Source organism: Chroicocephalus ridibundus, chromosome 4 (genome assembly GCF_963924245.1).
Source record: "Chroicocephalus ridibundus chromosome 4, bChrRid1.1, whole genome shotgun sequence".
NCBI lineage: Eukaryota > Metazoa > Chordata > Aves > Charadriiformes > Laridae > Chroicocephalus > Chroicocephalus ridibundus.
Genome location: NC_086287.1, coordinates 11,720,102 through 11,744,506, shown reverse-complemented (window position 1 = coordinate 11,744,506; position 24,405 = coordinate 11,720,102). Strand labels below are relative to the sequence as shown.

General features: G+C 37.0%; 1 protein-coding gene across 4 annotated transcripts in view; it reads left to right on the top strand.

Moving 5' to 3' along the window:
• Positions 1–23,138, top strand: part of USP47 (ubiquitin specific peptidase 47) — a 58,747-nt gene extending 35,609 nt beyond the window's left edge. For all 4 annotated transcript variants that reach the window (XM_063331392.1, XM_063331391.1, XM_063331390.1 and 1 more), the window contains 17 exons: positions 597–728; positions 1,453–1,529; positions 1,875–1,930; positions 4,991–5,103; positions 6,020–6,124; positions 7,121–7,328; positions 7,758–7,873; positions 8,887–9,006; positions 10,274–11,051; positions 12,929–13,104; positions 13,291–13,371; positions 14,425–14,540; positions 15,887–16,005; positions 18,164–18,294; positions 20,413–20,460; positions 20,552–20,682; positions 21,699–23,138. In XM_063331392.1, the coding sequence (XP_063187462.1) occupies positions 597–728; positions 1,453–1,529; positions 1,875–1,930; positions 4,991–5,103; positions 6,020–6,124; positions 7,121–7,328; positions 7,758–7,873; positions 8,887–9,006; positions 10,274–11,051; positions 12,929–13,104; positions 13,291–13,371; positions 14,425–14,540; positions 15,887–16,005; positions 18,164–18,294; positions 20,413–20,460; positions 20,552–20,682; positions 21,699–21,873 (2,682 nt within the window). In that variant the 3' untranslated portion in view covers positions 21,874–23,138. The remainder of the gene's footprint in view (positions 1–596; positions 729–1,452; positions 1,530–1,874; positions 1,931–4,990; positions 5,104–6,019; positions 6,125–7,120; positions 7,329–7,757; positions 7,874–8,886; positions 9,007–10,273; positions 11,052–12,928; positions 13,105–13,290; positions 13,372–14,424; positions 14,541–15,886; positions 16,006–18,163; positions 18,295–20,412; positions 20,461–20,551; positions 20,683–21,698) is intronic.
• Positions 23,139–24,405: the final 1,267 nt, after the last annotated feature.

Here is a 24,405-nt window from a genome sequence, read left to right as displayed (position 1 = left end):
ATATGCTAAGAATTTACAGAGCATTTCCTCTATATAGTCTAAAAAGAATTAATTCTTGTAATGCTTGTCTGAGTCAGTATTGTTCAGTTTTATTTTTTAATGTACACACAATACTGAAGGTATGTCCTTAGTACCCTTTATTTTCCATCCTTTCGTCTATGAAAAGAAAGGTTTAGGACAGCAAACTCGGAGTGCTGTGAGAGAAATTAATGTGGAGTGCTGATAAGCATTGAATAGTGTGTTGCTGGTTTGCCATATACATTAAGGGGCCAAAAGCAATGTTCAAGAATGCAGAGAAGCGTGATGGCAAATAAACCTAAACTTTCTAGCTACAGTCAAGTTGGTCATTACTTTGTTTCTTGTGTGGAGATATATTTAATACCTATCTAGCATAAGAAGTCACAAATTCAGTGCTTGTACAGAAAAGAAGTAACGGTAATGCGTTAAGCCAGTTCAAAAATGTTTCCATGGTTTTTTCTTAAGTTGTTTGGTGTTTTCGCTCTCTCTTTACACCAGCAAAAGTTTTAAAACTTTTAAATATGATCATTTGCTTATCTCTACTTAATATGTATCACACCTTTTTCTTCTCTCCCCAGAGTTCTTTACTGTATGAACTCTTTTCTGTTATGGTTCATTCTGGAAGTGCTGCTGGTGGCCATTATTATGCCTGTATAAAATCTTTTAGTGACGACCAGTGGTACAGCTTTAATGATCAGCATGTTAGCAAGGTAAAAATAGTATTTTTAGTTACCTTGTGTACTCATAGGTGAACTAATAAGTTTGTATTTTGTACGTGATTTTTCACTTATGTATAATGAAGTTGGTTTTATGTGCAAGTATTTCAAGCATTTACTTCGTTTCATCTTCTCATCTTAATGTCCTGCCATACACATATGCTTCCCTTGTTAGCTTAACTGATTTCTAGTTTTTTGTTTTGTTTTTTTTTTTAATTTATGTATGGGGTTTTGTGCATTGAGGGCGAGGAGTATTTCTTGATGGTGGAGGGGGTTGGTTCATAAAGAAGCCTTTATTCATGTACAAACCAGGCTGGAGTGATAATTTTGCCTTCTGTGCATATGAAGAAAACTTGTTGCTTAGAGAAGTGTATTTGTGGATCTATTACAACCCAGATTGTGCTGTTAAATCTGTCCTGCTGATGCATTTCAGATGTTATATGTATCCATAAGTGTTACTGCAATTAAGAACCTGAATAATGTTTTTCTAAGAAATTCGTACTTTAAGAAAAAAAACGAATCTGTTTACATTCATTGTGAAATGAAGAGACGGATTGCTTTGAAACAGATTTATTTGCAGTCAGCAAATAAGCAGAAATATTTTAAAAAATTGGAATGATTAATATTATGTGTTAATTACGTAATGCCATTCTTCCTAATAAGAATAAATGCATCTCAATTAGTGTGAGTTTCTCAAATAGTCATTATTTTCCATTAGATAACTCAGGAAGATATTAAGAAAACATATGGTGGATCTTCCGGAAGCAGAGGCTATTATTCCAGTGCTTTTGCTAGGTTAGTAGTACTGTAATATTACTCTTCTTTCTGATGGTCTTTTAGTGTAATCAAATGGATGGCCAAGGTCAATGTGCTTAACATATTCGCTGAAAATCAATAGTAGATGCATCATATATAGTTGTAAAAACTATCCTGACTGCTGTTTCAGATCATTAAAATACCGTGATACTTATTTTTTAAAATCCTTTTTGGTTACTGTACTACTTAGATATGTATGACATACCTCCTTACTGGGGCAAAAAAAACCCCAAATGAAACACAAAACAAAACTGAAACAATTTTTGAAGTCCATATTGTCCTCCTCATCTGATAAATTCAGATAACTGTTCGTTTCTCCACCAGCTCCACAAATGCATACATGCTGATATATAGACTGAAGGATCCAACAAGAAATGCAAGTAAGTATGTTTTGTTTACTCGTAAGATTCTGTTGTACAATAAGGAGATGTGTTACATGTGATGAGTTTTAACTTGTGTAAGGATGGTAGTAATGGTATTTTTAGGGTAAGCTAATGTAACTTTCATATAGGAGGCCACCTTTTATAGTTTTTCATTCTCTCATAGTAAACCTTTACGGCTCACTAGGACGTCATCACAAAATAGATTTTCTAATTTTTTAGTATTTTGGATGTCATGGAAATGAAGAGCAGGTATTCTGGGTGACACTGAATAAACTATAATGGAATGCTATGCTAGTGTCGTGATTGGTAGCAGAATAAAAAAATTACTTTCTTGACTTAAAAATGAGTAAGGTCTTCATAATGACAAAGTCTTACACTTTATACCCAGCCCTTACCTTATTGTTTGTGTTTGAGTTGAGGTGAGACAATATGCTATAAGTTGTATAGTCAGAAACAAATCTTGTATTTCATTGTCTTCTATTCCCCTCATCTCTGATTTAGTTCACTGAGGCCTGGCCCCATGTAATAGCTGACAGGTTGGTTAATCTTTGAAATACGTCACAGTGGAAAATGAAGATTCTATTTGGATTCAGAACAGGAATGTTGGGTTGGAGGCTTCATTCAAGTATTGGCTGATTTCATAGGGTCTTAGACTGTTCAAATGACTAATAACTGTAAACTTCCAGGATTTCTCTTGTAGATTTTTTAATAACACTGTATTATTTGCCTGAAAACATTAATGTTTCTCATTTAAAATCAGAGCACACTAAGTGATGCAGTAGTAAATGGAAGATTTATAGAGCTTTTTTTAACTAATATCAAAAGAGAGGAAAGGATGTTAATTTGCTGTTTTCCCCTTCTTGTTAATCTCTTGTTAGAAGCACAGCTGTAGAAAGGAAACCAGAAGAGCAGTGGCTAGCCACACTTGCTCTTATCAGCAGTGTGCCTGGAAGAATCAAGTATTTTGTTAATATTCCAACTGGTTGAATTGAGCCAAGGATTAATTTGCTTGCGGTATCAAATCTGTATTTGTTTTTTTTTCTTAAAGGAAAAACTCAGTAGTCTGCCTTTTTATAAAGGGGAATTTTTCAGTTTATAGCCTGGTTGAAGTTAGGCTGATAAATAGTATACATTTTTCTAAGTTTTTGGGGTGTGTATAGTTCAGTTGCCGGAACTTTAATGCCCTGAAGTGCACAAAAAATCCAGTCAGTGAATGATTTTTCCTAATAGCTTGAGCAGATGAAAAGCCACATAAACTTTCAAAGGCAGGGGGAAAAAACCTCTAATACCTCTGCATTCCTCCTCCTTTTTTTTTTTTTCTTTTTCATTAAATGCTCAAGAGGTTGGTGTCCCAAAGAATAGATTCAAGCTCAAGAATCTTAAAATCATCCTTTGCAGGAGAGAATATTTTGATAGATGGATTTATTTTATTCTTAATTGGTAAACTGAAATTACATATTACTTAGAGTAGAATCTCACAACTGAAACCTTTGGCACCTCACATTGCGTAGTTCCTTTTGGGGCATACTCCTTTTTGAAGAAGTAGAAGTTCCTTTTAGGGCGTAGAAAAGAAACTTGCATACTTGAGAGAGTTTGTAACACACTAGCTTGTAACATGTCCAGTGGAAGAGGGAATAAAAGATCTTTGAAAATAACATTTTGTTTATGTTGTTGTGCTGCTGTAAATATTTTAGGAGGGTGATGAGCAGTTTTCTGCTTCCTTTCAACTCCTCCTTTTGGGGTAAAATTTTGAATTTCACCATGAGAAACTGACAATGACTATTATCAAGAATAAGGAAAGAAAATAGCTGTGCAAGGATGAGTAAAATAAGCTTTAATGTTGTTGGGTTTGTTTTGTTTTTTTAATAGGAAATAAAAAAACCTAAGCTTATACTAAATTTTATTGAAAAAAAGAAACCAAACCCAAAAATTAATAAAAGTAGTCTTGCAACTACTCCTATATCAATGTATCTAAAAAGTGTTTTTTGATACTTTCAAACATGTTATTATCTACTTTTCTACTTTTTTCTATTAATTTTCTACTGTTTTCACCTTAAAGTTGAACAGTAATATTTTCTTTGAGGAAATAGGAAGGGGAAAAACTAAGTATCTCACAAAATCAATTTTGGCTCCTTTTTATTTCTAAGAATTCATGATAATAGAGGGCTGCAGTTATAAAAATATATTATTTGGTTTTAAAATAACAGTATGTGAAGTAGATGCTTTATATAGCTTTGAAGTGGATTCAACACGAGAAGGATACTGTTAAAACCTTTTATCAACAAATAGACAAAGTAGTAAGTCTTAAGAGCCACAAAAAATAATGTTTCAATATTTGAATCATTGAAACAGTATTATTTATTCTGAACAAGTCATTGCAAATTATATAATGTTTAAGAATAAACAGCAGCCACAAAGTCTATGTGTCAAGAGCTGTCTTTGGAAATAGTTTTTCCTGTAAGTCCTATGATTGTTAATTCCTCAACAAGCAAATAAAGAAACTGGATCTGCTACTTCAGATTTCTTGAACATGCCAAACCCATTTCTAAGTCTGAAAAAATTATTTTTTTAAAAAAACTTGAAGTATTGTATGTTCTGTTTTTGTTTCTCTTTATGAAACAAAATCTCATGAGGTGCAATAATCTGTATTAAGTACAACGTTTATTTTGTCGTGATACAGATGATATCTTGTGACTCTTACTGTCAGGTAATTCACTTTCTCTGTCAGAATTTACCTTTATTGCAAGAACAGTCTCAAGTGCAGTCATCAGTCTTACTGTATTTCTTTACGACAGCAAACCTTCCCTTACTGATACTGGAATATTAATCTTGTACTAATAGCATTTGCTTGTGTTGCTGATGAATAAAAGACTGACTTCAGTTTCGTTTAAATCATGAAAAAGAGAACAGGACATGGTATAGTGGGAAATTTGGGTGGAGAAGGGAGAGAGGGAAAAGGCAAGAAAGATAACTGTTACATATACCCATAATTCCTAAGATGTTGCCCACCGTGGAAAAAATTAATTTTTAAAACTGTTCCTTTGTTTTTACTGGCAGAGTTTCTTGAGGCACATGAGTATCCAGAGCATATTAAACAATTGGTACAGAAAGAGAGAGAACTGGAAGAACAAGAAAAGAGGCAACGTGAAATTGAGCGCAACACTTGCAAGGTTAGAATTTCTACTGAATAAAGCACCAATGCATTTCTAGTAAGAAATGTTTCTACAGTAGATAGTAATTTTTTGCTATAATACAAGGACTCTTGTGATAAGTGTATGTTTATTAATAACTCTTTAAAATGAGTTGTACACCTATTGCAAGCCTGTAAACAGCGGCAGCATCTGTTAGAGGTATTCTCCAGAGATTTTTGTTGAGTTCCTGTCTTCCATGTGAATTTGAATTGGTATTAAAACCAAAACAAACCTATAGTTAACCTGACATCACTTGATTTCAGCGAAATGAATTCCAAGAGCATGTAGTGCTGTATGTTAAGTGTTTATTACTGTTAAATCTTTATATATTGTGACTCTCTGCTTTGTGAAATGATGTTTCTTAAACTAATTTTAAATAATTATTTGGCAGAAAGAGCATAATCTTTTTCCAACCATAGATTCAACAGTAACAAACAAAATACGACATCTAGACATCTATGATTTACAAGCATGACAATCAGCTGGTCTGCCTGTGGATCACATGATTGTTTTATTAGAAGGTTCCCTATGGTTGCTAAATATGTAACTCTATGTGAGAAAGGAGTTTCACATTCATTTTTCCTATGTGCGTTTTGTTTTGGGGGATTTGCACGCTGCCTACAGTTTAAAGACGTTCTGGTTATAGATGTTATACTCTGGCTTGCGAAAAGATATACATATACACACACTAGTGCTATCTACTGTGCCTTTGACTTTTTCTATCTGCCATTGTGTAACTAGCTGAAAGGAATCTGTCGTATAGCTGAAGTAGAGATAAAGATGTATTTTATATTAGATTTGTTTGAATATAGGATTGTAAGTTTAAATGTATTCTAATATGAAAGGCGTTTGCAAATACCTTCAAGGTCAGTTTTCTTCCTTTTGTATTTCATAGATTAAATTGTTCTGCATGCATCCTACAAAACAAATAATGATGGAGAACAAATTAGAGGTTCATAAGGACAGGACACTCAAAGAAGCTGTGGAAATAGCTTACAAGGTATGTTATGCAAAACAGAAAGGTTTAACTGTTAGATGTAGTTTTTTCTGCTGTTGTGTATCTTTGGTTTTTAAATGTCTAATGCTGTTGGGAGTGTTTGGTGGGAGTTGGCTTTGAGTTGGGGGGGTTTTTTGTTGTGGGGGTTTTCTTGGTGGTTGGTTTGGGGGTGTTTTGTGGGGTTTTCTTTGAGGTGTTCTAGCTGGGGATTATTGACTGAGTTTTCCATTAGTAGCCATCAGATGATTTCTGATCGGAATGATATAGCCTGACCTCTTAAAAGGCAGTATGATTTTACATACCCTCACTTCAAAATCAGACATGAGAGCTGCTGTTAGACTTGAGTAAGTTGAAAGAACTCTGAATGTTTATATTTGTATTGCAGTAAAATTTGTTGTATTAGATATGTAATAAGGTAATTCATTCAAGAAACTTCCTGCATAGCTAATAAAATAACATCAGTGGGCACTAAAGCATTTATTGGTCTTTGTCTTCCGCGAACAGGTAGAAGACATATATTCTTGCTTACCTGCTTGTACTCTTTGGTTCTTGCCATGTGCGTCTTTGGCTGGGAGAGTTCCAGCAAGGCAGTTAAGATTTGGAGTGTGTTAACATCTCCTTGAGATGTGCAGAAGATAATTAGTGCATATTACTTCCTCAGGCCTCTAAGATTGCAATTGTTATAAACTGATAGGCTATGTATTCCTCTGAATATACTTCTGGGACCTGTCTTCATGTGCTTATATACGTGCTTTTCAAACTTCCTTCTTCTTTTCGATGTTGAAAATGCGTGTATATATATTGCACACGTGTATATAATATATATGATATATGTGTATGTTTTTTCTAAAACCGAATTGAAATTTGTGAATTCAAAGGATTCCTGCATGTACACGTACTGAGATATTTCTAGCTTAGAAGGGAAAAACTAAACTCACAAATAAACCATTATTAAAAGTTTTGTTGTTGTTTTTTTTTTTTCCTGTGTGCATGTTCTAGCTAATGGATTTAGAAGAGGCCGTTCCTTTGGATTGCTGTCGTCTTGTCAAATACGATGAGTTCCATGACTACTTGGAACGATCTTATGAAGGAGAAGAGGATACACCGATGGGTTTATTACTTGGAGGTGTCAAATCAACGTACATGTTTGACTTACTGTTGGAAACAAGAAGACCTGACCAAATTTTCCAGTGCTATAAACCTGGTGGTAAGACATGTAACGATGTATAGACAAGGATAGACTAAAATCATATATTGCGTGATGACATGAAAATAAAATTTGTAAAACATAGAACTTCATTATGATGTGTGAAAGAAGAAAAACTTTATTGTGATAAATTGTACAAAGTCAGTACTCCCAACTACATACTGTGCTGTGTTGCCGACTTGTTTCTAGTTCAAACAGTTCTAAGGTATACTAAAATTTGTCCAGCTGAGGAACATTTTTCCCTCTAGCATTAAAATTGATCTGACAAGGAAATTCTGAAATTGGTCTGCTTTTCAAATTCATTACTGTCAGTATGTATTTATTGCAACCCATTAATCAGTACATCAGACAAGCATATGTGTGTTCTCTTTGCCTTTTGAATTCTCTCTCATAAATATACATGTGGTCTTGTTTTCTTCTTCCCTACAGAGGTCATGGTAAAGGTTCACGTAGTTGACCTAAAGACTGAATCTGTTGCTCCTCCAATAAGCATACGAGCTTATTTGAATCAAACAGTTTCAGAATTTAAACAGCTAATTTCAAAGGTAATTTACAGTCATTAAAGACTTGTCTTACAAAGTTTTCATTCATTCTGACTGTAAAAATGTGTCATAATTTAAATATCTAAAATGAGAGCCTTCACTTTTTGCGGTTTGTACTGTGTGTCGTGTCTAGTAGGTTAGTTGTTACAGTTGAGCTTGTCTGTCTGGTCACCGCTGCTAAAAGCAGCAGTGTGCTTCTTGGTTCCATCCAGAATTCTACCCTGACTTTTGCACAATCTTAGCTACTGTCTGGCCGTATTGCTTAGTAGCTTACTGGGAAGCTGAAGAGTCATGTTCTTGTTCTTTTTGAACCACCTCACTGAATATCCAGTCAGTGACAGAACTAGTGAACTGTTAACATTAACTGAACCAACATGTAACTTCCACCACTGGCTTCAGTAACTGAAATTTTGCATCCAAAGCTGTCCACATTCTCCCTACAAACCCTCCTTTTCATCCCAGCAGCCACTTGTTATTAAGATGCAGATTGACTTTTATATGGTCTTAAACCATGGAATGTTACTGCTTCCATTGAACTGGAAGACAGACATTTTACTCATTCTGTAAACTAGTAGGTACAGTGGTAGGTGTAACTTCATAATATTTGTTATGAAATGTGAGTTCAGTAATTTGAATTCGGTCTAGTTAAGAATTAAGTGAACAGTATGCAAAACCTGATGCTTGAGAATATTTATTTTCAGTTGGTTCATACCCTAAATAATAAGTCTGATTTCTTGTATTACTGATCACTAACAATTTGCCAGTTCTGTGCAAAGCCAAGCCGTTTTAGTCTACTGACCTTATTGCAAAGCTAACACTTGCTACATATCAAAGGATGGAGGAAAGGGACTGGATGGGTTTGGGAGGTTTTTGTCCACCTTGTCTTTTGCAGTTTATAAGTCAATAAACAAACCTTCTCCTTTCCCTATGAATAATCTTATAAACGAAATACTTGTTCCACTATTTGAAGTTACATATAATGTGCGTGTTACCTTATTGTCAATGTCTTATTTTAGGCTACGCACCTGCCCGCTGAAACAATGCGGGTGGTATTGGAACGTTGCTACAATGACTTGCGTCTTCTGAATGTTTCCAGTAAAACACTGAAAGCTGAAGGCTTTTTTAGAAGCAACAAGGTACGTGCTCTGGTTTTTCATTTGTTCATTTTGTGTATTTGTAGTCTTCACTGTTGTGTTGTAAATTTATAATGGATAACTGTCACATTTCACTTTGTACTGTGTGGAGGTTATTTTAACTAGCAAATATTGTGGTGCTGATAGAATACTATAGGCTATCTATGAAACCAAGTCTACGTAACAAGGTAGAGCAGATTCAGATTCAGCATCTGGTTAATACTCAGTGATCCAAATGATGGTGGAGTTAACAACCTTACGATGAAGTTTTTTAAGTGTCAACCCTTCTTAGGCCGCACAGGTTGGCATATTACTATGAAACCTGCCTAATTTGTTTCCTCAACCTTCTGAACAGCTATGCCTGCTCTCAGTATTAAAATTCTTAAGAAACAAGTGTCAAAACTAAGAGCAAATTTTTGGCGGGTTTTTGTCTTAAATGCAGTAATTTTTACTATGCAAATTCCCCCAAGCCAAAGTCATATTGTTTTTCCAAAAAGAACTTCTAATAAGTTTCCAATAATAGTTGTATAATTCATTCAGAAAAAGAGTAACTTAGTACTTAAATAACATCTGTAGCATTGCCCTCTTTACTACAGTAGTAATAGCACATCTTTTAGCGCATTTTGCACATCCTCTGTCTCTGAAATTTAAGCCCAAGAACGCACTATCCTTGATGGAGAAAGACTAGCTAAGGCTTTGGTGGCTTATAGCTGAGCAAAACAATGGCATTGACTTGCTATTCAGTTATTTCAAGCCCAGTTGCATTCACATTGTCACTACAAGACAGCGGCCCTTGTCAAAGGGAAAAGAGAAATGTGTTCTTTTGTTCTCTAATTTGCGCTATTGCTTACCCATGTATACATTTAAAGACTTTTTATTTATGATGCTATCCTAGAAAATAAAGAAAGGCTGTCAGCTGTGGTTGTGGGGCTCATTACTACCATAACTAGTGTTGGTGTACAGGTGAAGGGTGCACGTGAAGTGATCTGTAAATACACTTCTGAACATAAAAGCGTTTACTACAGCTGGTCAGTCTGGATACAGTTCACTCAAATGTTAACATGATTGTGAAAATAAGGAAAAGTTAAATCATTATTAAACTACAGACTCCTTAGTCTATCTTTTTCTGAAGGTGTATTTTAATTTTTTATAAAAGGTGATGTTTCTTAGTGACATAATTTTTAATGTGTGCTCAATCCCATGTGTTTGCTATTGTTGCTTTTATTTAAAATAACACTACATGATAAAAACACTGTTATTTTATGTTCAGGTATTTATTGAAAGTTCAGAGTCTTTAGATCGTCATGTTGCATATACAGACTCTCATCTATGGAAACTTTTGGATCGTCACGCCAATACAATCAGACTGTATGTTTCGTTACCAGAGCAATCACCTGGATCTCAATTTAGGCGAGGAGTTTATCAAAAGTCTAGTGGAGATTCAGGCAACTTGGATGAAGGCTGTGAAAGAGTAAAAGGACCTGTAGGTAATATGAAATCTGTAGAGGCAATTCTTGAAGAAAGCACCGAGAAGCTTAAAAGCTTGTCCCTGCAGCAGCAGCAGGAGGGGGATAATGGAGACAGCAGCAAAAGCACAGAAGCCAGTGATTTTGAAAACATTGAATCACCTTTAAATGAAATAGACTCTTCAACATCAGCAGAAAACAGAGAACTTGAAAACCAAATTCAGATTTCTGATCCAGAAAATCTGCAGTCCGAGGAACGGTCGGATTCAGATGTAAATAACGACAGGAGTACAAGTTCCGTGGACAGTGATATCCTCAGCTCCAGTCACAGCAGTGATACTTTATGCAACGTGGACAATGCCCCGCTTCCCCTGGCCAATGGACTTGATTCTCATAGCATCACAAGTAGTAGGCGATCAAAAGCAAATCAGGGGAAGAAAGAAACCTGGGACACAGCAGAAGAAGATTCTGGAACAGATAGCGAATACGATGAAAGTGGCAAGAGCAGAGGAGAAGCACAATATATGTACTTTAAGTCAGAACCCTATGCTGCAGATGAAGGTTCAGGAGAAGGGCAAAAATGTATGTATTCTTTTATTAAGTGCCTTAAAATAATCCAGCTTTTATTGCTATTTAATTCATATTCCGTGTTAAAAAGTCTAATGACAGTATTGAAAAAGTTGTCAAATTAAAAACTAATGGAAGTGCAAAGATGGGAAGTCGTGTCGTGTTCAGCAAAAATCTAGCCTAATTTTGATCTTGTAATAAGTGATTACAAATTTGAAGTCTTGCTTTTTTTTGTTTAAGAAAATGAGAAGCTTCCTCTATGACACATCTGTTTCCTTATATTGAAAGTGTTTTCTGGAGAGCAAGCTGAGTTGTCTTCCAGTGAAAGGCAAATAGTTCCATCTGCTGCTGATGATTCACCTGTTTCAGAATGCAGTTATTTACTGTGGTTCACAGAGCAATAATTCTGTTAACATTTAGATTAACAAACCTGAAAACTCCTAGTCATTTGACTGTAAAGAAAATTAAAATATACTTGATAATTTGATTCAGTAGACTTGGTTTGCATTGACTGAAGTACAATAGAATCATAGAATAGTTAAGAGTTGGAAGGGACCTTAAAGATGATGTAGTTCCAACCCCCCACCGTGGGCAGGGATAGCTACAACGAAGTGTCTGGGTATTTTTGTGTCAGCCATACAAGTTCAGTGTAAGAGCCTAAATAGTATTTTAATTGTCATAAAGATAAATCATTTAAACAACACTCAGTACCTGCATATGTTTTATAACTAACAGAAGAATAATTAAGAATATTAGGATATAAGATAAATATCTTGAAAGGCAAAGGTCTTCCTCTCAAACCAGAAATCCTGACGTACTAATAGTAGATAAAGTCTTTTTTGCTGGATTTTTTTTTTTTGTGAAGAAACATTTTCACTTTTAAAACCACAGAGAAATTTAATTGCAGCTACTACAATTTTAATGAAATTACCCCTTTAGCCTGGAAGGATCTTTCTTTGGAGCTGATCTTGAATTACTTTAATTTTTCCTTTTTTTTTTTTTTTTTTTTGGGTAGGACTAGTTGGATGCAGGAATTATTTGTTTACAGTAATTTTGATGCTTTCATAGCACACTCTATAAATGATTATCCTGAGGGGAAAGCTTTTATGTATCTTTAGTATGACAACATGAATGGATTTATAATTTAAATAATTTATTTGTATAGTTAAATAGTCTGAATAGCTTTTTTTTTATTCTGAGTCATGATACAATATAATCATACTGTAGTTTGAGAGTAGTCCAAATTGAATATATTTAGAAACACAATATCTAAAGATAAACTATTTACTTTACTTTCCAGAATTCTGTATTACTACAGTGGCATTTCCATAATTACAAAATTATTCCATGAAAAAGTCCCTTAATCTAGAGTTTAGCTTGCCTTGTGATATTCCGTGGCCTTCCAGAACACAGCGTTAACCAAACGTTTTAATTCCAAAAGCCACGAGAAAAAAAAGAAAAAGGTTTGGTGGCTTGTCCCTGACCCCACCAACTTGGAAGCGCTTCTCTGTCTCTCTGGAGGCAGGGGAAACCTGTAGGGGGGTTACCTGCAAATGCTCCGTCTGGCGCTCTCTATTTCTTGTCTTGCTGAATGGAGAAGATGCTGCTTTGCTCCGCTACTTCGCCGATTGCAAAATAGGGCAGTTTGGAACTGCAGTGTCTTCCACGAGTAGCTACCCATAAACGCTTAAAATACAGCGAAGCTCTTCAACGTTTCAGTAACACCCTCAGATAAAATGAAAATGTGGCCATTACCTGTAATTCTGACTTTTCAGTACTGTTTTGCTGCAAGTGATAACTGCAGATATATGGAAATAATACCCTAGAGTGATTATTTTTTTTTTTTTGGTATTGTGGTGTTTCATGCCATTTTTATCTTTATTTTTGCTTAGGGCTGATGGTGCATGTTGATAAAAGAATTACACTGTCTGCCTTCAAGCAACATTTGGAGCCTTTTGTTGGAGTTCCATCTTCTCACTTCAAAGTCTTTAGAGTCTACGCCAGCAATCAAGAGTTTGAGAGCGTTCGGCTGAATGAGACACTTTCATCGTTTTCTGATGACAATAAGGTTATTCAGAAGTTATTTTGAATTATTAAAAAATATACTGGTACAATATAGACAAACTTAAGAACATAATTTACAACTTTTTGTTTACTTCCCAGGTGAAATCATTACATTGGTCTTGGTAGTGTGTTACAAAATTTAATTTTGATTTTGCTGTCAGTTCTAACAGATACTCCTTTTACCTTCTAGATAACTATTAGACTTGGAAGAGCCCTTAAGAAGGGTGAATACAGAGTCAAAGTCTATCAACTTTTGGTAAATGAGCCAGAGGTAAGGTGTTGAATATTTCAAGATTGACTCATGAAAATAGTAATATGTGCCTTGACCAACGTTTTTCTCTGAAATCTTGAATTCCCTCTTCTCTGTACATTTTCCTACAAGTTTTCCTGGATTTAGAAAGGGAGCTTGAGATTTCTGTGTACAGAAATACAATTGGGATGTGATCTACAGTATCTTCCTTAAGTGTGTCTATTTCTGCGGTGTAAATGGAGGACAAATTAAAATGATTGGGTTTTTTGTTTTCCTTAAATGTATGAAAGTCATGTAGAATTCTTTCCAAATAAGAAACTGTTTTTGCTGATGATTGTGGTTGTTAATAATATTGTACTGATATAATTTGTCTCATTCATGCAGTGCAGACAGTGGTTATCAGAACGTTTAGCTGGATAATAGTCCTCTCTGCATATGGCAAGCCTGAAACAAAAATGTCTCTCCCACATTGCAGCTCACTTGCTTGTCACATCTTTTGGGACATGAAAGTTATAGAAGTAATTTCACTGTATAGATTGCAGTCTTTAAAAGTTGACTTCACATGCGCCTTAATTTCGGATTTTATTTTTTGGACCGAACTGCAGAATATACATATTAATAGCGGATAAGCGTAAGAGACTGAAGCTGAATCGATATATCAGGGAATAAGGGAGACTTAAAAGTAACTTCTTTTCATGGAGTTCTGGTCTGTCTGACAATGAAAGCCAAGAACGTGGCCTTTTTATTGTCGTATGGCTTATTCAATTTAAAAGTGCCTTTCAAATTGTTTAGAATGTTAATATAATGGTGGTAATTAGTAATACAGACACAAGACACTATTTCTGCAGTGGCAGGCGTTCAGAGCGTTTGCATGACCTGTCAAAGGGCTGCCGCCACGCAAATTAGTTAAACATCATTTTAATCAATTCATTGCCTACCTTGTTTATGCAAAGCGTTCTAGTGGTCATTTTGCTGGGTGGATGGGACTGGTCACAAAACATGACGAGGTGGCAAATCTACTTTTTTCTGTTCCAAAAAAATCTGTCTTTAATCACTTTCTATTTATGTTCACAGCCATGCAAGTTTCTTCTAGATGCAGTTTTTGCTAAAGGAATGACTGTCCGACAGTCAAAAGAGGAGCTGCTTCCTCAGCTTCGAGAACAATGCGGCCTAGACTTGACAATTGACAGGTAAAGAGACTGCAACCTGTTAAAGTTACCTGGTTAAATATTACTTTAAAATGTGGGGGTTTTTTTCTCTTGTGGATAAAGGAGATTTTGAAAGGAGCAGAAATAAGTTACTGTGGCCTTTGAATCAGATTGTGAATGCAAATGTTAGTTTAGCAATTCTTGGCTTTCATCTCATGTAGAGTGATACAGGGAATAACATTTATGTAGAATTGCCTGTGCGCAACACGTCTACGGATTTAGATCTGACAAGTTTTAGTCTCTCTAAGGATGATGTTCCTCAGGAAGGAGAGCATTAAGTAAATCAGTTGACAAAAAAAGGCACCTTCTGTCTAGACGCAGGCTCAGCATAGATCACTGCAGCAGACTGTCTTGTGAATTATCGCAGGGTGTGTCTACAACGCTGGTCCAGCGCTGTCTTCCCTTTACCCATAATCGGTTATCGCATCAAGGCTGAACTCGCTCTGGGGCCTTGGTTACGCATGTTCTCTTTGTCAGTTACAAATGATGTGGTATTTACTGTAGAATAGCTGACACTTTGTTCACTGGAATGAAGAAAAACCCGTAAGATGCAGTAAGCAAGCTGGTGCAGCCTTGATACATGCCTAAAATCAACATTGGAAGGGAAGCGTTGGCCCTTTCCTGTTGGGAAAAGGAGAAGAAACCTAGATCTGGACCAGGTTTTTCTCTTTTCATCACTCTGACTGGGCCAGAGGATTTTTGATTGCCGTGCTTGGGTTATGTTCTCTAGTGCCCTACAATTGTGGGGCACATCACAAAATATATGTCTGCTTCTGTGTGTGGAGAAACCATTAGGATTCAAGTTTTGTACTCATGTTTAGTCTCAGTTTAGTTGTTCATACCCTTATTCACCTCCCTACCTAAATCAAAGCTCATCCTTTTATATTGTGACTGGATTGATGCAGTAAAACTAAGTACCTAAACTGGACACCAGTCCTTCTCTAATCTTCCACCTCTCACCTCCTTCCTCACTTCCACCTCTGAAAAAAAAAAAAAAAAAAGCAATAAAATTGACAGAAGTGTTTGGGAATATTCTGTTTTCTTATCCACAAAAGGAAGCTGTTCTCTTCTTCGAAATCCCTACGCATTTCTTGCAGGCTTGCTTTTCTAGTGCTCGTGCATAAGGAAGCAGTATGAGCCCCAGTGGTGGTACCTTGCTGTCAGGACTATTTCAGAATGTTAAGCTTATTCCTGATAAACCCAACCAACCCTCACATAAAAGAGTTGTATTTCAGTTTTGTCAGAAAACATTCAGTTTTGATCTCTGACAGTGGAAAGCGTTTATCAGCAGATAAAAACTCAGCGTTGTCTTTGTGATGTATTTACAGGTTTCGCCTACGAAAGAAAACCTGGAAGAACCCAGGCACTGTGTTTCTGGATTATCATATCTATGAAGAAGATATCAATATTTCAAGCAATTGGGAGGTCTTCTTAGAAATACTTGATGGTAATAATGATATAGTGTGAAGAGAAAGTAAAGATAATGTTAGAGATTTTATTTTCTTTAGAGAACATTAGAAAATGTGCTTTCCCTTTTTTTTTCCTTTTTGAAAGGCTGATGTTACTGATGTTTTAATGGTGTTTTATTAGAAAAAAAAAAAAAAGACAAAAAGCCGAAGAATTAAAAATAATAAAAGCTTTGCATGGAGCTGGGAGGGGATTGTGGAAGTGCAGATCTGTGGCTGCAGTGTACTAGAGGGCAAATAGCAGCACTGGTTTGTAGGCTTTGTGGAACCTTTTGGATGTGCTGCAGTGCTGCTGGCAGTTTTTTGCGTATGTGGTTTTTCGTTGTACGTAAAAATAACTGTAGGAGTGCCTATACCTTATGCTTTCATTTGTTTTTAATTTTTGGAGTAGTCTTGGTGATGTTTGTAGTTAGCTGAAATATGTGTGTATTTATATACATAATACATACATCGTTTGTTTTGGAAGTCAGCACAGCTGTTCAGTCTTTTAGCAGTTTTCAGACAGGAGTGAAAAACCCACTGTTTTATCATGAAGTGCTAAATTTTTGAACAGGCCCTGTTCATCAAAACAACTTTAGAATCAAATGTTAGAGAGCAGATTGTTTCTTAAGTTCTGCTTAAATATAATTAAAAATACAGAATTTCTTAAGCTATCCTTTGCATATACACATAAGATTTGGATTCTGAGTGCAAAAGCATTACTTAAGGGGGGGAAAGAAAGTAGGCCATGCTGGTTTTCCTCTAGATGAACAGGTATTTCTGTTAATGGATAGATGAGGAATGTGAATTCCATTCACTTGGGAACTTTCTTCACAAGCATACCTGGCTTAAGTCTTATTTAGCTGTAACTCCAGTATTTTGGCAGCTGTATTCAATCTTGATATTTTTAATTCTTAACAAAATTGTGCCAATGCAAGTACCAAAACTAGAAATGAAGATGGGAGGTTCAGGAGGCCTCGGATTCCTATAGACATATGTGTCAGCTCGCACTTCAGTTAAAACTTAAGTTTTCAATATTTTTGGATTAGCTTGAGAATAGATTGCTGTACTGTTCTGTAGTGAGTAGGTCTTGGTACTACTTCTTAGACCGCTGCAGCCCACCTAGTTCACAGACATGCAGTATTATAGGCTACAGGGCTTCCAGGTATTCTGTGATGTCTCGTATAGCTGTCTAGCTCTGCCCAGTTTAGCTACTTTAATCCAGTTGTAGAAGATGCAGCCGGATCCCACTATATTCTGCAAAAATTAAGTTGTACGTATCCCTGCTACCACAGAGGTTCTTGGAAGAGTGTAAAGGGAGCTGCTTTAAGTCAGGGTTTGTAAGGCCTCCCATCACCACCGTTGCTTTCATCTTGTTCTTCAGCTAAACACTGAAGACGTTAGGCGAGTAGATAATGCAACTTAGAATAATTTACAGTTAGGTTTCTTAGCATAGCAGCTTTACATCACACTGTTGCAGACATATTTATATTAGTTATTTTCTGGCTCTGAAGAAAACATGTTAATTGCTTCAGACTTGAAGTCAGTATCAAGAAGCACTAGGTGGCTGTATCTTCATTTCAGACAATAGGTCAGTGTTGAAAGGTGGCACAAGCGTGGTCATAGGGAAGACTGGAGAAGGTTTTTAGGGAGAAGCTTAACCAGTGGTCGTGGTTTCGTGCAAAACAAGCATGTAATGGTAGACATAAATGTTTAAGCCACAAATTCTGCATGCCAAATTACAAAATTATAGACTGATTTAAAATAAAATCAGCCCTCTGATATGACTTCTGCTTATCTGGTGGTAACATTAACAGTATTACCCTGTTGACCAGAGAAAGCTGTTACCTGAAACTGGTAAAAGGCTGGAGGCACTACGTACTAAAGCTCTTCAAGGTGGCAGGTGTAAAGGAGGCTTTAATAACAAGTACATAGTTAGCGTGTGAAATTTTGGTGAAGGAAGTGAAGTGTGTGAATAAATACCAGATTGCTGAGGAAGGTCTCGCGCAAATGCAGGATCTGGAGGTCAGCCTCTGGTTAAGGTGTGCATATCTAGTGTGCAGTCTTCCATATTTGAGTATACTCATGCTGTGGAAACCCCCAAATTTTAAACAGGATATTTGTGATGTCAATATAAGAAATTCCTCTTTTCTTTCCTAGGAGTAGAAAAGATGAAATCCATGTCACAACTTGCTGTTTTATCAAGGCGATGGAGGCCATCAGAGATGAAACTAGATTCTTTCCAGGAAGTAGTACTAGAAAGCAGCAGTGTTGAAGAATTAAAAGAGAAGGTAAAAGGTGTAACATAATGCAAGTTTCTTGTGGTATCTAAGAGCCCTATTGATGACCTCTGGGAAGCACAGAGATGTCACGGCTACAAAAATCTTGTTGTGTGGCAAATGCTTTACTCCACCACCCCACCCACCCCCCCCCGGAACTGAGAACCTGCCCCATCCTGGTACCAAAGCCATACGAATTCTAGGCTTTAGTTCTTACTTTCATATAGTGGTCTGGTATCAAAGTAGTCAGGTGAATGGCTGCAAAAAAATAAAGTAATATTTTGAAGTTTAAGAAGCACAATATTACCTGTGTCCCTTATCCTTGAAAAACACATGTGGAAAAGCTGTGCTACTGTCACTTTGGTTTTTCAAGCCAGTGTTTTGGTATTCCAAAATGCCAAACCTCTCAGCTTCTTCCTGTGGGAATTGGAGAGCTGTTGCTCAGGGACAGTGTAACTATGCCAAGTAAATTGAACTGTATTTTTGGTTGGAAAGAAATATGGCTTTGGTATGGTTTGTTGTTGTTGTTTTTTTGTTTTCCCCCTTAAGGCCAGAATGCTCTGATAGGTAAGAAGACATGTGCAGCCCTGGCAGAATTCTAGAGAAGCGTGTCCCGTATTGAGACTATTTTATTAATCCGGTATATCACAGAGTTCCGCTCTTAGAGAAATGGTTATTTTTATGTGGCAATGCCCTGATGTAAGAAGGCCACCTTGGATGTTGAGGCCAGCAAAAATCGTAGTATCAGTGAAGTCTGCCAGAGCCTTACCTAACTAAAACACTTGGGATTTGGAAGTTAGGGGTTCGTAGGCTGCAAAGAGGAACATTGTTCAGCTACCGTAGAATGCAGCAGCCTTGGATTTGTGTATGTACACAGATTAAGCTATGGACTGGTTTCTTCTATTCTTTGGGTAGAAATGAAGTTAGGACTATAGATTCTTGGGTGCAGTCTTCAAGATTTCCTCCTCACTTATATCTGAAGAGCGAGTTGGCTCTTCTTGTTTCCTTGTCTTAAGAATTGATGTGCAGGAAACAATTTTAGCAGCATTCTCTCCCAGAGGCCTTTATCTTTTCACTCCCACCAGTAATAAGAGAAATTTTGAACTTGACACATCTGTAGTAACAGATGTGTTCAGCCAAATTTTATTAGCAGAGTGTGGGGCTAATGAATTTCAGGATTTGTCTGCTTTTTGTCAGTGTGGTTTGTTTAGCCCAGTTTCCTAAGGAAATGAGTTAGGAAATTAACAGTGGCTGTTAGTCTTTTCTTACCGTCAGTTTATCTGTTTTAACAGTAAATTTGACGGAGGCAAGAATCTTAGAGAGGAAATCTCTTCAAGTTTGGGGGAAATAAGCAGCCAGAGATAAATGGAAATCGAAGTTAGTGTCTGCATTGCCATGGAGACCAGAGTGCGGCCAGCACTTGAGTTAAGGGCAGGGCAGTGATGAGCCTGCGGTGCGCACCATGAGACTGCTCAGCAGAGGGAGGGTCCACCAAGGCCGTGCCAGGCACAGCCGGGTGACCCTGTGACAGGCGCTGGGTAGGGCTGGGCAGCAGCAGCAGGGACAGGGGATGGATGATGCTCTCCGTGCACCGAGGAGGTGTGGGACAGGGGGCGGTTGAAAGGGGGAAGAGCAGCCAGTGGGGGTTGTGGGGTTGTTACGGTAGGAAGTGCAGATGTACTGAGCTGGGCTTTGGTTGTGCATATTTTATGGCTTTGCCTGCTCCCAAGTTGACTTGGTAACAGCTTTCATTTCATGCAGGGAGACTGCTAATGGCTAGCTGATGGACCTGAAGGTTTAACATGAGGCAGTTGGTCTCTTTGTATCTTGGAACTTGTATGTTTTTAATTAATTGTTTCTTTTAACTTTTTTCTGCCACCCCTTTCATCACCCCAAGAGAAGTGTGATGAAACACTGTCATAGCAAGTAGCACTTGTGACACACTAGTAACTTCAGAGATGTAAAAAATTTGTAACTTGTCACTGTAATTTTATTCTAATACTTTGGATCATTGGAGGACTTTCAAATATTTTAATTGACTTCTAGATTTGGCAGATCTGTTGACCTCATGTAGTCAATGTGTAACATTGTGGAATAGTATTAAATCCAACATTTTTCTTCACTTTGCAGCTGAGTGAAATAAGTGGAATACCCTTAGAAAACATTGAATTTGCAAAGGTAAGTAAGATTTTGTCTGTTTTACCTTTTAATGGCATGGCTGTGTGGTTATGAGTTTTGTTTTATTCACTAAGTAATTGCTGCTTCTCAGGGCAGAGGAACGTTTCCATGTGACATTTCCATACTAGAGATTCACCAAGACTTGGACTGGAATCCTAAAGTATCTACATTGAATGTCTGGCCTCTGTACATTTGTGATGATGGTGCAGTAATATTTTATAGGTACGTATTTTATTACAGTATACTAAACCATGCAGAAAATCTCTGTATAAGATTTGAGCAGTGATGTAATCAACAGAAGCATAAAAATACTCTTCTAGTGTCCTAAAGGAAAGAGGGTTTAAAACATCGAGCTGAAATGTTTGTGCTTCTCAGCTTCCTAAAAACCTGAATCTTAATTATGGTTATTGTTTAAGAAGACAAATACCACACGCTTTTACTCAGTCCTCCCTCCCAAACCATTGACAACAATGCTGAATGCGAAGTTTAGTTGCTACGCTTAAGCATATATCTGGATTTAATCTCTTAAAATAGAACTATATCCCTTGTGGAGTCTGCGAGAGTCTTGCCATAGGTTTTAGAGAGCAAGGATTTTATTTTCTGAGTTTATTTCTTTGAGAATTAATATGGCTTCTCTGAAAAAAAGGATGTTGCGATAATTTTATTAGCGTGAAAATTGTTTGCCAGTTGGCGGCAGTAGCCCAAAGGCACAATTTGAGGACTAAGGGCTTGAATATTTTCATTTCTCTTACACTTGGTGGGTGGGGCAACCTCGTGAACTCATTTCTCCTACAGTATTTTTCATCATTACACACGAGTCTGGGGGGAAAAGCTGGTTGATAATGTGCTGGCCTTGAAAAAAAAATTATTTGGGAGAGCAGCTGGTAGTTTCTAGTAGGGGCTGGTGGACGTGCTGCTTCCAGATGTTGGTGCTGTGACCGAATAAAGAGCAGAGTTGTAGTTGTCTATAAAGAACAGGAGTGACCAGGTAGGAAGAGGGGTGTAGGCTTCTTCCCTGCTGCCGTCCCCTGGGTCTGCTGTCAGCTAGAATGCTGAAGGGCTTTGGTAGAGTGTCTCTTAGTTTCTGGAGAAGAAGAAAATAATCTGTAAGGGGTATTACGCTTAGTTGTGTTTTGTTTTTTTTTTTTTACTAAGTTGCTCCAAGTGGAAAAAAAAATAATACAGAAATCTAGTTGTGGTTGTATTAATCTGAATTTCCATGTATATTTACATTTTAGGGATAAAACTGAAGAATTAATGGAATTAACAGATGAGCAGAGAAATGAACTGATGAAAAAAGAAAGCAGCAGACTCCAGAAGACTGGACACCGGGTAACCTACTCTCCTCGTAAAGAAAAAGCACTAAAAATTTATCTGGATGGAGCACCAAATAAAGATTTGACTCAAGACTGATACTCGCTATAGCATTTTCCCTGGGGAATTTTTTTGTTTAAAATAAAAAGGTTCACTACTACTGTGTAGTGCCATTACGGCAGGACACTCATTAGGTGTAAAGCGCTGACACCAGCACTGATTGGGCTGCGTTACCAATCAGAAGCGCAGTGCCCCCCTTGGGTCGCTGTTCGACTTGGAATAATGTTGTGCACTATAGTCAAATGTACTGTAAAGCTAAAAGGGATGTGCAAATAAAAGATTAGAACTAAAAAGTGGGCGGGGAGGGAAACGAGTGGAAATTTTTGAGGACAGTGTGCACATAGTAGCTAGTGAAACTAGCCTCAAACAGGATACTCATAGCTTAATAATAAAAGCTGTGCAAAGGCCATGAAAGAATCCTTTTTTCTGTTTGTTTCACTGATACACGCATTACCTCATCAGAGAGTTGAAGTAAACGTTAACACTTTGGTTTTAGCAAAGCAGCAGCAAAGGGTTGCAGATGAAATGGAAGTGCTGCAAGTGTAAGGTTTTTAGAATATTCTTCCATAAAACAGGTAGTCTGAGAGGTGTCTGCAGGAAGCTGCCAGCAGGTGGGGGGTCACGTTGCAGAAGCGCTGTTGTAAGGGAAACTGGTTTTCAATAGGTTACGGAAGCTGATGAGCAGCTCTATTCTATCGCGTTCAATGTGTAAATAAAATCTGCCCTATCCATTTAACAGAACTGCAGTTCAGCTATTTACCGTGGTATTTCTTTTCACATATCAACATTCATTGTGTACATTTGGAAGTATAGTTGCCTATTTAAATTTGTATTCATTTTATGTTTGACAATGCTGGGTACTTTAGGGTTGTATTTCCCCTTGTTACTGAAGTTTCTGTTTTGTTCAGCTACTTTTTGTACATTTTGGTTTTGAGACTATTACAAGTTTGCATCTTCTCCACCCGCTGAAAGTCATTTTATTTTTCCCAGAGTTGATTCCGTAGCTATATGTAGTCAAATATCGGGGCAACATCTAACACCTCAACATCCAAACTTGGTAGTTCAGGTTGTGGTGCAAAGACTGATGCAGTCCCCGTGATTTCATTGCAAAGCCTAGGAACAGCCATTTTTTGCTTTGGTCCGTAAAGATCAATAGAGAACAATTCTCCGTAGTTTTTGGAAAACCACCTAATTTATATCAATCAAAAGATTTTGGTAAACTTTTTCATGCCAGATGCTGTTTACAACAATGAACATGCCAATAAAACATTTGTTCATTCTGTTGTGTTATTTTAATCATTAAATGCTGTGGTTTTTATTTGAAAAATTACGGAAGTATTTCATGGAAATAGACTTTCCCAGGGCAATGTCAGGCTTGTGGGGCTTTGTCTCTATATGTGTGTATATGCACACACACCCCCTATGCGTGTACACAGTATTGGAGGAAGTGTCTGCTGCTCCTCTTTATTTATATTCACACCAAGGTGTTTTTCCAACTCTGTTTCCTTTTCCAGCATTGAATTCCTCACCAGTGAAACCTCTCAGCTCCAGATATGATGGGCAGCTAAGTTCTGCTCCAGAGAGGAAAACACATCTTTGATAACTGGGACGTTCAGTGCTTCCTTGCTGACCTGCAGCAATCTAAAATCCTGAGCAATCTGGCAGCTTGAGAAGCAGGCGCTGCCCAGGGGAATTCCCTCGTTCTTCCTGTTTGACCTGTGCCACCTCTTGTCCAACATAGGTGAGGTGGAAGCAGGTGCAAAGGAAGCATAGAGCAAATACCATCTAGTAGGCAGAGAAGTTAATTAAACTACCATTTACATATGTATATAGACTGCTTGAAGGATCCTTGGGGGGGGTTCGGAAGAGAGAAAAAAAATTAACTATTAAATGGGTCATGAATTTTCTTCTAATTCAGACGTTTGGAGAAGCAAATTCCAGAGATGAAATAAAGTAGGGTTAAGAATTCCAAAAACTGCTTGCTTAATCTCTGTTTGGGAAAATTCTGTTGAGAACTTCTTCAAAGTAGTTAATTTTAAACCTGTAAGTCTTGACAGAAATCTGGATAGAGGGCTGAGGGGCATCCTTATCATGACATCCTTGTAATGACTAAGCGTGTACTGGAATATATTCTGGCTGGTTTGGGAGACATTTTTCAGCATCTGCTTTACATTCTGATCATTTCAAACATTTTTGAGTTTGACCATGGGTGTTTTAAATAAACAAAAAGCCGTGAGTTTCTAACTTGCTTAGTTCAGCAGAAATTTGGGACAGTTATTGCTCTTGTGAAGTATTTCTTTAACAGGAAAATTGCAATGTTACTTAATTCATTTTATATAGATGGACTGTCTCTAAAACAGCAATTTTATTAGGGATAGAAAGGAAAGGCAAATTCAGTGAACTGTGGGCATGTCTTGGTGCGCGTGTGTTGGTGTACGTATTGGTGGTAAAATCAATCCTTAAACTAAAAGTCAGACTGTTCTGATGAAATAACCTTTCTGTTCATAATGATGATGCTTATTAACATTAATTCTGGTACCCAAGGAATTTGTTGAAAAGCTTTCATAGACC